The sequence below is a fragment of the Cebidichthys violaceus genome, unplaced genomic scaffold (genome assembly GCF_023349555.1).
Source record: "Cebidichthys violaceus isolate CVI_PGR_0920_01 unplaced genomic scaffold, fCebVio1.0.p SCAF_20, whole genome shotgun sequence".
Taxonomy (NCBI): Eukaryota; Metazoa; Chordata; class Actinopteri; order Perciformes; family Stichaeidae; genus Cebidichthys; species Cebidichthys violaceus.
Genome location: NW_027176373.1, coordinates 8,745,163 through 8,759,714, shown reverse-complemented (window position 1 = coordinate 8,759,714; position 14,552 = coordinate 8,745,163). Strand labels below are relative to the sequence as shown.

Sequence of the window (14,552 nt, the reverse complement as noted above, 5' to 3'; positions counted from 1 at the left end):
TGGTGCTGTTTTTTGGCAGCTGTTTGCAGCTCCTCTATTTCCTTTGTGCATTGCATTAAAATCATTTAATATGCATGACTGATCAGAGTCAGTTTATTTAGTCACTTTTTCCGTTTGAACGTCATCGTGTGTTCAAGTTTTTATGCTGTAGTTGAAAACGATGTCAATATGAGAGTTAAAGAATCACACAATGATATACATTGGATCATCGATTCATTGTTCTTCAAATAGGCTAGTTGTGTCATGGTGTTGAGTATTTGTTTAGTCGGTTTTCTGTTTTATTTTGAAGTTTACTCCTCAAGTATCATGTAGCTCATGTCTGGTTTAACTTCCTCTTGATTGTCTGTCCTGTCCTAATCAGTTTCACCTGTCTCTCTTTACTCCTGCACTCACCACCTGCTCACCTGTTCTCACTTCCCTCGTTATAGTCAGTCACTATACCACCCCAGTCCCTTTGTCGGTTCGTCCTTTGTTCTCACATGGAGTTTTGTTCACTTGTAACCTGCCTGCTGTTCCTGCCTGTTTTTTTTTTGGATTCTTGGCTTGTAAGCCTTTTGCTTCATTACATATTTTCTTTGTATTAATCTGTACATTGAGTACATTGATTTTAAAGATCAAAACATTTCCTGGGAAGAAGCCTACTAAGTGTAAAAACACTGCACACAGAAAATTTAAACAGAGCATTGAACAGTGTTGTTAGTCTTGGAGAAGCAGATGTCACGGATGCTTTTTGGACAAGAAATCTGTTCTGTGTCTGGCTCAGTGATTGTAAAAATGATTCACAAGAATACAAACACTGTCACATTGTGGTTAACCTTGAGATCACTACAAGACACCACATTTTTACCAGCACGTATTTTTAATAATACCAAAGGAAGAGTACAACACACATCAAATGCATTTAGTTGATTTATATTAGACATTTTCAAATACCAACAGTAAACAATGTTTTTAACATGCTAGATCACATCACATTTGCATTTTACCTTTGAACTCCTCAAACGAAAGCACACATTTGTGTGAGAGAATTTATTTGGGAAGACTATACAGGCAATACCATCAATTGTGAGTTATTAGTACATGTCCCTTTATCAGATTTACATCAGTGTCAGTCAGTAAAAGACTGGTCAAAAGAAAAATCTCGACGATTGACATTTTAAGTGTAGATTGAGTAGTTGTATCTCCTTGCATATTTCGTCTAGATTTGCTTGTCTGACTCACAATATGGTATGTCACATCACTGTGCTGCATTGTGCTACAGTTTCATGTAGAAGTACACATGAGCCACCTCAGTGACAGCTACACAATTCCAAAGCCCCTCTTCCTCCATCTGCTTCAGCTCACGCTCCAGAGCAGCTTTGTATTCCAGGTTGTCAACACTTTCTCTACACGCCATGAACACGTAACCACTTAAAAAGAGCAGGTAGCAGTGTAGCCGATAGGTAAATGGTTTCATTATGTCAAAATGGACATAACACGTAGCCTACATAAAATACAATTAAGACCTAGTTAGAAGGTACAGCCCTTTCTTTTGGTCCTCCTCCAACATAGCTGTGCTTCCATAAATACCCCAAAAATGTCCAGAACCATCCTGCTTCATCACACTGAGGTCCAATTGGATAATGAAAACTGATTTGAGAAAAAGTAATTCCATGTTGTAAAATCAATAAAACATAAGCCTGGATCGAAAACAGTAGTTTTAAAATATATGTGCCGAATCAGACATCAGAATCAAAAGGAGGTGGTTGATACACTTTCACATGTGCACATGTATACTCAGAAATGCATCTTACTTAATCGAAAACATTATTGACAAAAACCTTACCATGGAGCCTCCATTCCATCTCTGTTCTGCCCTGTTTGATCATGTCCGTCTCGCTTTCTCTCTTGAATTCAAATCAAATTGGAAAGAAAGTTTAAATTTCAAGAAATTGTGAAAGTGTCAAAATATAATTTCTCCAAATATTTTTGTATACAATAATGCAGAAGCCATTTCTGGAGTGAAGTGTATATGTAGGGTACCAAATTAGTCCAGTAGCTGTCACCCTTGCTGCTTTGGCTCTTGAAGCTACACTAGAGGGAGGAACTTTCACTGGGTGCTGCTGGACGGAGGAGCATTACTATCTTTTTGACCGCCACGCTTTGTGAACGCTGTGTAGTTGTGATGGTGAAACGTTGGGCTGTATGGAGAATCTTTGATTCTTGCACGTAACTGGTCGAAGACCAAATATTCCATCATAAACAAAGAAGCAGTAGTTTGAGTTATTTCCCTAAAGTTAGAGACTATAAGCAATGTTGCAGTCCGTCATGTGCTGTTTCTGAGGCTTTAAATGTACAGGCTTCTGCGTTAATCTCACTCTCTGTCCCTCAGGTTGTCGAGGAAATGTGGATCCACTACGATAGGCCTTGTCTCCTTCTCCTGGGAATATTTTTAGCTCTTTGAAAATTGGAATTACAGAGTTCAACTCGTCAAAGTAGCCTAAATGTTTCTCATTAGTGAAAGTATAACATTGTAGATGGGAGTACATTTCTGTGTCAGCCTCACATGTCGATCAATGATCACATTTTCATTATCTGTTTGTCTCTTTCTCTTTTTTTCTTTCTTTCTCTACTGTCTCTTATGCCCTGCATCAGTTCTGTATCATTACAAGTGGCATAATATACAATGATGGGACATTAAGTGCGATATTATGGGCATGAATAACAATGTAGTCTTACACTATTTACTTTAGACCTGATAGTGTACACACCCTGTATAGACTGATCACTGCCTGTTTGGGATCCATACCGCTTACCTGAATTTTAACCCAACAGAACATTTCTTAATTTTTTCCCCCTTAACTTCTATTTCTTACAATTTTTTTTTTTTTTAGCCAGCACTAGACCAACCAAGAATGTTTTCTGTCTGTTCTGCAGCTGTGATTTTACCCTCCTTGCCACCAGTCCAGTACCGCAGGCCACATCCAGCACGACAGCTGCTTCACGGTCACCACTGAAAAAGGAGATGCTTTTTGCTACATGACTAGCGGCATCGTAGCCCAGAACAACTGCATCTTATTCAAAGTAGGATTGACAGAGCATAGTGATTCTTTCAACAAACAATCTCAAGCAACACTCATTACATAAATAAATAACATTTCATTTACAACTGTTCATTTAAAGGCCTCCTTCACTTTTAGGTGCCAAACCATTTGGTGGTAGAAAAAAAGTACTATTCCTTGTGTGGTTGGTTCCCTTCATATATTTCAATATGTATACCTGTTATTACTAAGACACAAATACAATTAGCACAACAAACCAGAATCATGCTGTTCAAGATATATACAGGATTTGAATAAGTATTATTTTTTTGGGAGTCTGAAGAAAAAAAACAATAACCCATTAAGCTCTTATTTTGTACTCAAGGACAAGACTAATGGCTAATGTATATTACTTTATGGTCCTCTAAACAGTGTTTAGACTGAGTTTGAAAAGATATGATAGGAAATGTGGGGTGAACTCTTCTTTTAAGAACACATCATTAATGAGGCATTAAAGAGGGCTTTGTGGTATCAATGATTCAAAAGAGCCTAAGAAGTTACCCCATCTGAGGTTTTCCTTTCTCGTGACTCAAAATTAATTTGAAAAAAGTAAAATAAACTGAAATTTATGAAAAATTAGTTGAATAATAATATAGATCAAAACAAACAGGTTAGGTTAAAGTTCTGCTCTAAGTACAGACATCTGACTCTACGGGGGCAGTTCTCCATAGAGTCATGGATCATTCAGTCTGATGTGGAGAAAGGGTCTTTGGGGTTTCGGTAATTTCTTTAAATAAGGTATGGGTCATTCATAGTCATATCTTTTCACAGAAGATATGATGGAGACAGAACACTTCTCTACCAATCCCCTGTCAGATTTCATGATTTGTCACCTGCCACCATCACCTTATCTTGGGTTCACACAAAACAGAACAAATCAGATAAAACATTTACAGAAAAAACAGCCAAATTATAAAAAGTGTTTTGAATGTAAATGTAAAAGTACAGTAGCTTGATACAATACTGTGCATTGCTTTGACTGTTTTCTTGATATAGGGGGACTTTATTGTGGGTGCTACTGTACCTGTGTGCCTGAAGCAAGCTTTACAGTTCAACATTTTGGGGGAATGCACTTATTAACTGTTTTCCCTAAGAGTGAGATGAGCTCAGCATAAAGACTGGAGGCAGCTAGCACAGCCCTGCCCTCTGTGCATTGTGTATGTTGTGAGGGAAATTACACATCACACAAACTACATGTCATGTTTGAATATCTTTAATGCACGGTTGAATACCTTTACTGCATATGTAATCATGTTACGTTTGATCATTCAGAATTGAGAACTGGCAGAGTGTCTGCTAATTTTTATCCATTAGAGAGGCCAAGGCTGATAAGAAAAAGGCTGGAGGGAGCATGAACAGAAAAGGAGACACAAGATAAGATCACTATAAGGTATAAAGAGGGTGAACAGCTTCTCATCAGTGTCCATGTTGCAAACTCACCTTTATCTTGTGTATCAGGCTCTGATAATTAGTGAAACAACTGTTGAGAAAGTTTTACCTTGCGTCTTGAATTGTCTTTTGTTCCATGTCAACTGAACAAATATATTGTGATACTGGAGTTTTTATACAGTAGTTCTATACTTGCTGTTTTGTCGTCTCTGGTTGTAGAAGTGTTCTACTACTTTCGATAAGTTGTCGCTCTGTTCCCACTGAGAAATGTTTCTCTCTCGTAGGTCAGGTAAGAAAATTAGTCTTCTCAATTTCTACAAAACAACTTGTCTGTATCTTTGTTATACAGCCTGAATATTTCCCAACTTCACCACTACAACTGCATCTAGTTTTTTTTTCTTGACTTCAAATGTGGAGGAGTGATCCCAGCTGGCATTAGGTGAAGGCATGCGTCACCCTGGACAGGTCACTAGACTATTACAGGGCTGATATGTCGGGACAGACAACCAATCACACCTACGGGCAATTTAGAGTCATCAATTAACCTAAGCTGCATGTCTTTGGACTGTTGGAGGAAGCCGGAGAACCCGGAAAGAACCCACACTGATGGGGAGAACATGCAAACTGTAATATTAGTTACAAATGAATTTGCTTAATTTGCAAATACTTGTTAAATTCAGACTGAAGTGTAAACTTGTCCACTAAATTTAAGCATTCAGTCCTCAATTGTAACAGGTCTTTTCGGAACATCTGAGTTATTTTAAAATATTGAGTTGCAATTCATCTATAAATTGCACTACAGCAACAAGATCATTGCAAATGGTCAAACCTCAGTGGTAAAGAGCAGACTGACTGACTCAGATGACATTTTGTACAAATTGCCGTTACTGGACATGATTTAATTATTCTGCAACGGTCCAAGCCAATCACCCAATTGGACATTTGGATTGTCTGTAAAATGTGTATTTGATGCACATTCATATGCAGATAAATAATTCATAAGAATGATCTATTATTAAAAAACATATTTAGAGGAAATGTTTCGCTCAATAGTTAAGATTACTAAATTTACTGACACATTATGCAAGAATGATTAAATCATTGTCCATGAGACAATAACTTGTGTCTGCACAAACATCAGGAAAACAAAAACATTGCTGTATGATCACTGTTGTAATGAAATTATATGCACAAAATAATTTGACAAATCAAATCATTGACACAATTTTGTTGTGCATGTGAGAAACAAAAGGCATCCCCTAGAGTACAAGTACTTGAATTTGGCAAGAAAATCCCATTCTAGAAAAATAAAACATTTAACTCCCCACAATGAGCTCAAGAAAACACATATGGTGACGTTATTTAAGGATTTATAGGACAAATAAATAAGGTCAAAAATACAAATTGAAGCACTTATGCAATGGTTTAAAAAAAAAAAAAAAAAAAAAAGGACACTTCCACTTGGACATTTGACAAAACCAATGTTGGCCTCATTTATATATCAATGCGGCAAAATGAACCAATCGTTTGTCGCTGTTCAGTCCATGAAGAAGTCTGTCTGACAGGCCGGTCCAAATAAACAACATGCAGAGTGTCTGGCTGTGCAATTTGCATCTAGCCTCTCCCGTTTTGAGGATGCAATGAGGAGTGTAGTAGAATAAACTTTCACTAAGTTTATATTTGTTAAATACAGTGCACACACCGCTGTCAATCATCTTTACCGTGTGAATTAATATTGGACTTAACCAAGTTAAATAAAAGCAGCCTGTTCAACAAGGTACAAGTTAATGGATACCATACTGTTTCTCAGGGAAAAACAATTAGATTCTACCTGCAGTGATTGTCTCCAACACTGACCCTGAGAAGTACATGAGCCGAGAAAAAAAAAACAAAAAAACAAAAAAAACAGGAATGCCATGAATCTGTAAATCAGTCAGGGTATGGCATTAACCCCAAATGTAAAGTGGACCTAATGCTAAGACACATGAGCACAATGAGAGCAAATAAAACCGTAGTAACTCCAATCATAATAGTAAAAAATTAAGTTCAAGGCACATCAACAGTCTAGAGTACAAAATATAAAAACTTGAAATGGCAGAGCTCAAGCTTGTAAATGCATACATGTCTATGAACTACCACGATGAGGCACTAAAAACAATAGAGGCACCTGTGTGCTGTGAACAGTGAAGGAAGTCTGTGAACCAAGTAACAGAAATGGCAAAGAAACAAGTGAAAGATCAAACACAGCGCTTACATCTAGACACTGTCCCTGCACACGTCAGCTCGTCAGATTTGGACTTTTTTCTGTGTTGAAATTACTACTTTTATAAATTACTTTAATCCGCAAGATTACAATGTCACTTTTTCACATTAAATATTAATGCTCAAGAGTTGTTTTTAAGTGTGTTTAGCATTCAAAGCTACATTCAACAATAGCTTGGTACATGTATAGTCAGAAATTTGGGCATTTGTTTTTTTTTAATTTACTACTTTCCAAAGGTTGAGAAACACTTTGCTGGTTTGAAAGAGGATGACCATACTAACAAAACCGTAAGGATATTTAGAACTTGTGAGAATATTTTCCAGCCTGAAAAGGTAATTTACCAAATTACTGTAAATGCAGGACCTTTTGCCTAAAGCCTGTTTGTATCAAACGTTAACCTCAATCCCTGTCCCAAAAATGTTGTTACGGCATGAATGTCTAACTTGTCATTGAGTTATGATATTGTATCTGACATCTTACAGCTAAGTATCCCTTAAAACCACAAGAAAACATCAGCAACTCAATAATGCATCCATCTTCAGCACCATGCCCTGAATCAGTGTTGGATACACACATTAGTGTGTTCATTATATATTTATATATAAAAAGAAATGTGGAAGGTGCTGTAGTGTAGCAGGTGGTACAACCTAGCAAGACAACCTGTGCAGGCAGCCAAACTAGTGGCTGTTTGTTGTTGAGGACACATTTAAAGTCTCTCCATAGCACACAGTCGTGGTGTATGTGTCTGTCCGTTAGTTTCAAACAGGTAAAAAAACAATAACCAAACATGCTGAGACAGCCGGTGCACTCCTTCCTCATACTGCATGACTAGGATCACACTTCTTCAAAGTAGGCCCTCTGAGACATGTACGCAGAGTTTCGCTGCAAAACAAAGATGGGTATGAGCAGTTTAAAATAGCAAAGGAGGCCTAACTCGGTGCAAAGAAATGTGCATTTGCAGTGTGATGAGCAACTCAAAGTGCGCAGTTAAGTAAAATGACTACTGATGCCGCTAATACTGTTTCATATGCTCCACATCCTACATGTTTTGTCACCCCACAACAGAATATTTAAAGCAGAAACCCTTTAAACTGTTGGATGTTTTGGCTGAATTTTTTTTTCTTATTTAACTGTAGAGGAGAATGTTTGTGCTTCACATATACAACAACAATTCTGATAGGCTAGTCAACATCTTATACTGTCAAATTAAATCTATCATGGATTTTGACACCTTTGTCTTATTTCAATTTAAGAGAAATGTTTTTGGCACTATAGTTCCCATAATGCTTTGGGTAATGCGAATAGAAAGTCTGGTGTTACCAATGCAGTAAGTCGGCTGTGGTTTACTCATGTGAGCCCATTATGATGAAACGGGGGAAACATTTAACAGTATTAGCTCTATTCACTGGTTATTTACTCTAAAGCATTCTGGCAGGTAACCAATCAGTAAAACTTATATTAGTAATAATAATACAAAGATCATACGTACGTTGCTGTGAGGTGCGTAGGCGGGCTCCTGGACGTATCCCCTCGCCTCATTGCGGAGGCTGTAGACGCCAGCCTGTTGCTGCTGCTCCTCCAGCTTCAGAGACTCGATCTCCGTCTTCAGCTCCTTTAGCTGGTCCTGCAGGTGTTTACTCTTCTCCATGTACTCCAGCCTGCGTTAATGCACGTCAAGATATCACGCACGAGCAGATGTGTACCGTCTTTCTAAAAGTGTTGTTGCAGGGGAGTTAATCTCACCTCTCTCTCTCGATCTCCATAGACAGCCTTTTCATGTCAGAGTCCTTGAAGTCGAGGCGCGACGGTGCCGATTCGTATGCCAAGTCGGCCGCTTCAGGAGGTGCAGGAGGCGCAGGGGGAGCAGAGTAGGCTGCTATGAGCTGGAAGACGGGCAAACGGATGTCAAGTAGGTAGAAGTAAACATTTATAGTGATATGAAGCTTAACATAATGCACGTTAAACATTTTGTATAGCACCGGACCTGCCCTTTGACAGCTGTTATTCTCCGTCACAACACAAAATGAAAGAAAACTAAATCCAATCTATAACAAAACACTTAACCGTTGGTGGTGGTGCACATTGCTTTCATGCTTATATTTTCTCATTTGGTGTGTTTATCTGGCTGAATTGTTTTCTGTGGGAAAATGCTCATACTTTAGAAATATGTAATATAAATTACTTTTAAAGATTGCAGGTAATCAATGGCCTGAGCTAACACAATTACTACAGGAATTACAATTACAAAAGGAAATGACAAAGGCATCACAAAGGGCACACATGCAGCAGTAGCATCACTGTACAGGGTATGTTGTTTTCGTGATCTCCAGCAGCTTCTGCTTGGCTCTCCGCTCAGCGTCCTTTGCCTCGGTCAGGTCCTGTTTCAGGTGATCTGCCTCCTTCAACCTGGAATAAGAGGTCTGGTTAGCTTGAGGCTGATTGAAGACACTGTTATTAAATTGCAGTTAACAGTTGGGAGTATTCTAAGCAGACTACTGTGTGTGTCTTTCACTTATTCCGGATACATATCACTTTCTTTTTTTTTTAACTAACTAAAACAAATGCTTTAAGTGACACCAGTTGAGATGATTCCAGACCTTCTCTCAGACTGCTCCACCAGTTTCACAGCCAGCTGCTCTGCCTCCCTCATCTTCTGCTCCATCAGCCTTTTCTCCTCCTTGGTCTTCATGGCGGTGACCTCTAACCTCTGCCTGTCCTGCTCAGCTTCTGCAGCCTTGTGGGCCAACAGCTTGGCCTCTTCTTCAGCAATCTGAGCCTTCTCTGCTAGCAGGTCTGCGGTCTCCTCAGATCGCAACTAGAGAAAATGCATTGGAACATTAAAAAAAAAAAAAAAGCATTTTTACAAACTAGTATAGGTAGTTTAGAGCTTAGCGTGATGGAGAAATCTGGCTCTGTATCGTCCTGACAATCAACACCAGGAATGCAAAGCTTTCTTCCCAAACAGGAGCTCACCTAAAGTCTGGGAGATTCAACAATAACTCAAAAAATGAAGCTCTCACCAGCGCGTCGTTGGCCAGTCGTGCCTCGTCCTGCAGCTGGAAGAGTCTTCGTTCCATCTCTTCTTTTGCCCGCTCCGCTTCCTCTCTCATCTGTTTTTCCCTTGCCAGGATTTGACGCTCCATCTAGATGGATGCCAGGAAACTCAATTTAAGCCAAGGCAATCAACCAGGATCCCTGACTGTAGTATACATATGTATGCATGGTGTACATCATGTCTAATCTGTTATTCTTATTACTGTAGTGGAGCTGAGAGAGAGCACTGACCTTCTTGCGTGCCTTCTCCTCTTTGGCTTGAGCCTTCATCTGTTGCACTTCAATGGAGTCCACCTTCCTCCTCCTCATGAAGAGATCGTGGTTACCGATGCACAACTGCAGGATCTAAAGACAAATCGGCAATATCTTACTTCACATAACTCATCTAACTTTGTTATCGTTGAACATTCACATGAACAAAGAGGCAACCAACCAGCTTGTTGACCCGCAGTTGAGAGGAGTAGAACTTGAAAACATCTTTCTTCTTATCCAGGGGTTTGATTGTGAACTGTAACATGGGAACATTAAAAAGGTTAGTTTCTACTACACTACACAACTTTTTAGCATAGTTTCGACAGACTGCACAGCTTTGTTGCCTTTACAGCCAACTGGTTAAGAGTGAAAATTCCATACTGAACGGTTGCAGATGTTTTTAACAGCTTTATGCATTTAAAGTTGTCTTTTGCACTTAAAGTCAAAGAAATATTCAAGCATACTTTCCTAAATAATTATGGATTTGGAATTTACATGCAGCTAAACTATCAAAAAAGTTGTTGCACTTCATATTGCACTCATTTCTCCACTTCCTCCAAAGTGATGTGAGGTCCTGACTGAAGACAGACCGGAGACCACTGCTTGCATTTACCTCCTTTTCGCTGTAAGAGATGTTGCGGATGCCGCTCCAAGGAAAGGATTTGTTGGGGTTGAGTTTGCTGTTGGGGTTATAGATGTGAAGACCTTGAGCGTCCACTCCAAGTAACAGGTCTGTGTCCCTCTTATTTTGCTGTCAATGTGATGTGTAAGACAAATGCAAACCAACATGACGGTACTGTTTAAGGTTGCAAAAATGTACTTTAACTGACAGAACATCAAGGCACAGTTATTCACACTCACTGTAATAGCAAAGTAGCTGACACCGTACATCTCGAGGTCCTGAGCAATTTTTAAATATTCCATCTCGGCCTCATCTCTGTATGGACAGTGTAAGAATAAAGGAAGAGGATATCAAAGCACGACACGGTTAACACAAGAATCTAGGACGACACGTTTTTTTTTAAAAAAGGGGTTCATTCCTCTTAACATGCCGGATTTCAGAATAATTTCTGGGTCAGCCCTACCTGGCGATGCCTCTGTGCTCTGCATACCAAGCTGTGATTTTCTCTTCCCACATGTCGGCTGTCATTTGGTATTGCATCAAAACCTACAATACAGACACAGGAAAAACATTATATACTGCGCTCACGCACACAGACATTGGCTACCTGCTGTAGCATTAAAGTACCCCAGACAGACAATCAATACAAGTGAACTACAAAAGTCAAATGTCAAACATAGTAATGTAAACTTACTCTTTTTGGCAAAAGCTCATCTTGTGCCAGGAAGCCCGGCTTGTGAAAGTTTGGGTCGTAGTCCCCATACTGTGAATGAAATTGACGGGGAGACGAGGAAATAAATAATGATGTCACTGTTGCATGTTAGCAAAACTTCAAATATATACGTATAAGTCGAACTGAAAATAAAACAGATTTTTTTTTGCACCATAACATAGATCTGATACATTTATTTGTACACTTGTTAATCCTGTATGAATGTGCCCCATCTGTGCTGTTATGTCCATACACAGAGGGCTTCTTAGCATAAAGATCAATCAATGTCCGATCATTTATTTGCATAAAGCATCAACTGTGAATTTCAGGTGGACTTTAAAGGACGGTGTTTTTTGAGATACGACAAACATGATAGTGAGAGAACATTAACCTTGCATGGCTTTCTTACCTTGGCCTGGACGGCATATGACGCCAACAAAACAGATGCTTCAGGAGAACAGAATATCTCCTCATCTAATATCTGTTTTTTCACCTATACAAGAATTTGAAGAAATGTAAAAACATTTGAATTCAGTTTTCTAAAACATGGAGATGAATTCTCTCTACCTAAATAAAACTGATACCACAATCTCTAAAAGTATTTATTTTATTTTTTTTAAACAATGAGGCCCAAGAAGATATTCACCAATACTGACTCAAATGGCTGGAAGGGGTATCGTCGACAATGAGGCGATCTGGTGCCATCACTTTAATAAATAACAATTTAGTACATTTATATTACATTACATTACGGTCATTTAGCAGACGCTTTTATCCAAAGCGACTTACAATTCAGTATCTATCTACACACCGTAGGCACAGCTACGGGAGCAATTTTGGGGTTAAGTGTCTTGCTCAAGGACACATTGACATGAGACTAGTAGAGCAGGAGCCGGGGATCGAACCGCCGACCCACTGATTGAAAGGCGGCCCTGCTCTCCACTTAGACACAGTCACCGTTATATCTACAGTGTATGTATTTCTTTGTAATATTTTGTTTAAGTCAAGCCTGATATTGCCTTAGACGTAAAAAGATGATCCAAGTGACGTTTAATAAAACCTGTTAATTAAACATTGGTGCCGGATCGATACCCAAATTCCACGAATCGGTACCGGCCCTGAAAAAGTCTGATCAATGCGTCTTTAGGCCAAAGGTTATTTTACAAGAAATGTTTTTGGTTACATTACCTGTAAGAAGAAGAGGTGCTGAGTTATCTCTTGGACCAGCTCTTCTTCTACTTTTTCTGGGAAGAACTTTGCCAGGAAATGAAATGTTATGGGGGAGTCCTTGGGGACCTCCTGGTCCAAGACCTGCGTAAATAAATAAAGAGTAGAAGAAAAGTGCACAATAATGTTTAACAGACCAGACTCTCACTAAAGCTGGAATGTTATGCCAGGATTAGTGACATCATGATGAATTAGTTACTTGCAACACTTAAAACAATTCATAAACTGAATTTATTTTGCTTTTGGGCTGTTTCTCAATTTAAATATGTCACCTTGGACTCTGGTAAATTGTGATGGGTATTTTTTTGGAGACTAAACAATAAATGACTGATCTGACAGTGAGTTGCATAATTAGTTGCAGCCCCATAGTTCAGATTAGCCTGAGCTTTCAAATTCTGGACAATACATACAAATCATCTGCATTGTGCAAACCATTTTAACCATAATTCATTTATTTCTTTGCATCATGGGTTTTTGAATCCTCTTCACAGGTTCACTTTTTCACTCACCCGTTTCTCTTGTTTCAGCCAGGCGTAGGTGTCCTTTACCGTGTACCTGAGTCCAAAGAACCAGGTCTCCCGCAAACCAACAGTGCGACACACCAAGTCAAACAGGTCTTTACCTTTCCACTTCACCTGAGAACAACAGTAAGTGTCATAGAGACCAGTGGGTTAAGAGGCTGAAAGACAATGTGTTGTTGTGCAGCTGCGCTGCTATAACTATTTCCTGTTAAAATCAGCTTATATTTCAACAGAATATCGCTTTACTCGCTGTGTTAAATCTTGATTTGACTGATTTTAGAGGGATTGTTCAGTATCTTTTAGCGGAGGTGTGCCATCTTGCCTGAAATAAAGACCACATTCACTTAACATCTATACTCTTTATCAGAGGAGGAAAAAGCAGAGGCACAATTTCACACAGCATGTGCCATGTATTTAATGACTGTCAATTACAATGTCATCTTCTAACTAAATTGATCACAAAATGAGATGCACAACATCTGCTCAACAATTTCCCTGAGCGAAACCCTGACTGATGAGATTCCAAGGAAGTCGTGCGACTTATTGCACTAAGTATGTGTTTGTAAAATGTAAACAATGAATGGTTGTGGATGTGAGTAAAGTCTCGTCTTCTACGTTCAGCACAGGTACTAGAACTTCAAAACCAATTCATAAGGCATTGGATAAGTCTACACATCAGCACTTATGGAAAAAAACAAGTATATTTCAGGCGATTCTTCAGTGAGCTTGCTTAAATGAATCCATACCTCACAGCTGAACTCCATTTCAGCATCCATGGTGATTACTTTGACTTTGAAAGTCTTCGGCTGTTTCTTCTTTAATCCTAGGATAGACATCTTTAGGGTGCTGCTGTCAACGGAACCTGTGGAAACACATTTTAAGTATTTCAAGACGGGATAAAACATGACATAGAGAAGGATGCGTCCAGTAACTACAGTAAAACATTCCAATGTTATTCACAAGTTTAAACTTTTTGGAGAGATTCAAGCCACCGTTAACTGACAGTTGATATTTGGTATTTGAGTTGAAAATAAGCTTTTACAGGGAATAAAGCATCAGTTACCGTTAGCTTACTTCTTAGTTAAACACAACATGCAGCTAAATGTAGATAAGGCCCATTACCAGCGAGTTAAGTTACACACGTCTGCCGTCCAACAAGGCTCACAGGAGGCTGGACTTCTTGTTGGGGAGTCCAATGCTAAGCTAACTGATATTACTAGACAACGTTAGCCTTTCAGCTATGCCACGAAAACGCACCAAAAGAAGTTGAGGAAAGAGCGGAACTTTGGAGAGATCTCCATAATGAAATGTATCCAACGGATTTACTTTGGAGCTATTCAAAGTTGTTTAAAAGTTGGAAACCACTTTGCTAACGTTATCTGTGCCTACGTGCTTTCGCTGGTTAGCTTGCTTTTTACATATCAGGACTTTC

The 14,552-nt window shown here is 39.0% G+C and overlaps 1 protein-coding gene across 1 annotated transcript; it reads right to left on the bottom strand.

The window, feature by feature from the left end:
- Positions 1-5,822: 5,822 nt before the first annotated feature.
- Positions 5,823-14,552, bottom strand: nf2b (NF2, moesin-ezrin-radixin like (MERLIN) tumor suppressor b). The gene is made up of 17 exons (XM_068716066.1): positions 14,243-14,552; positions 13,867-13,982; positions 13,109-13,234; positions 12,561-12,683; positions 11,782-11,865; positions 11,355-11,423; positions 11,124-11,206; positions 10,900-10,975; positions 10,652-10,789; positions 10,220-10,294; positions 10,018-10,131; positions 9,753-9,875; positions 9,330-9,547; positions 9,036-9,138; positions 8,476-8,615; positions 8,222-8,390; positions 5,823-7,614 (listed from the first exon to the last, which is right to left on the bottom strand). The coding sequence occupies exons 2-17, from the start codon at positions 13,954-13,956 to the stop codon at positions 7,567-7,569; spliced, it is 1,779 nt and encodes a 592-aa protein (XP_068572167.1). The 5' UTR covers positions 13,957-13,982; positions 14,243-14,552; the 3' UTR covers positions 5,823-7,566.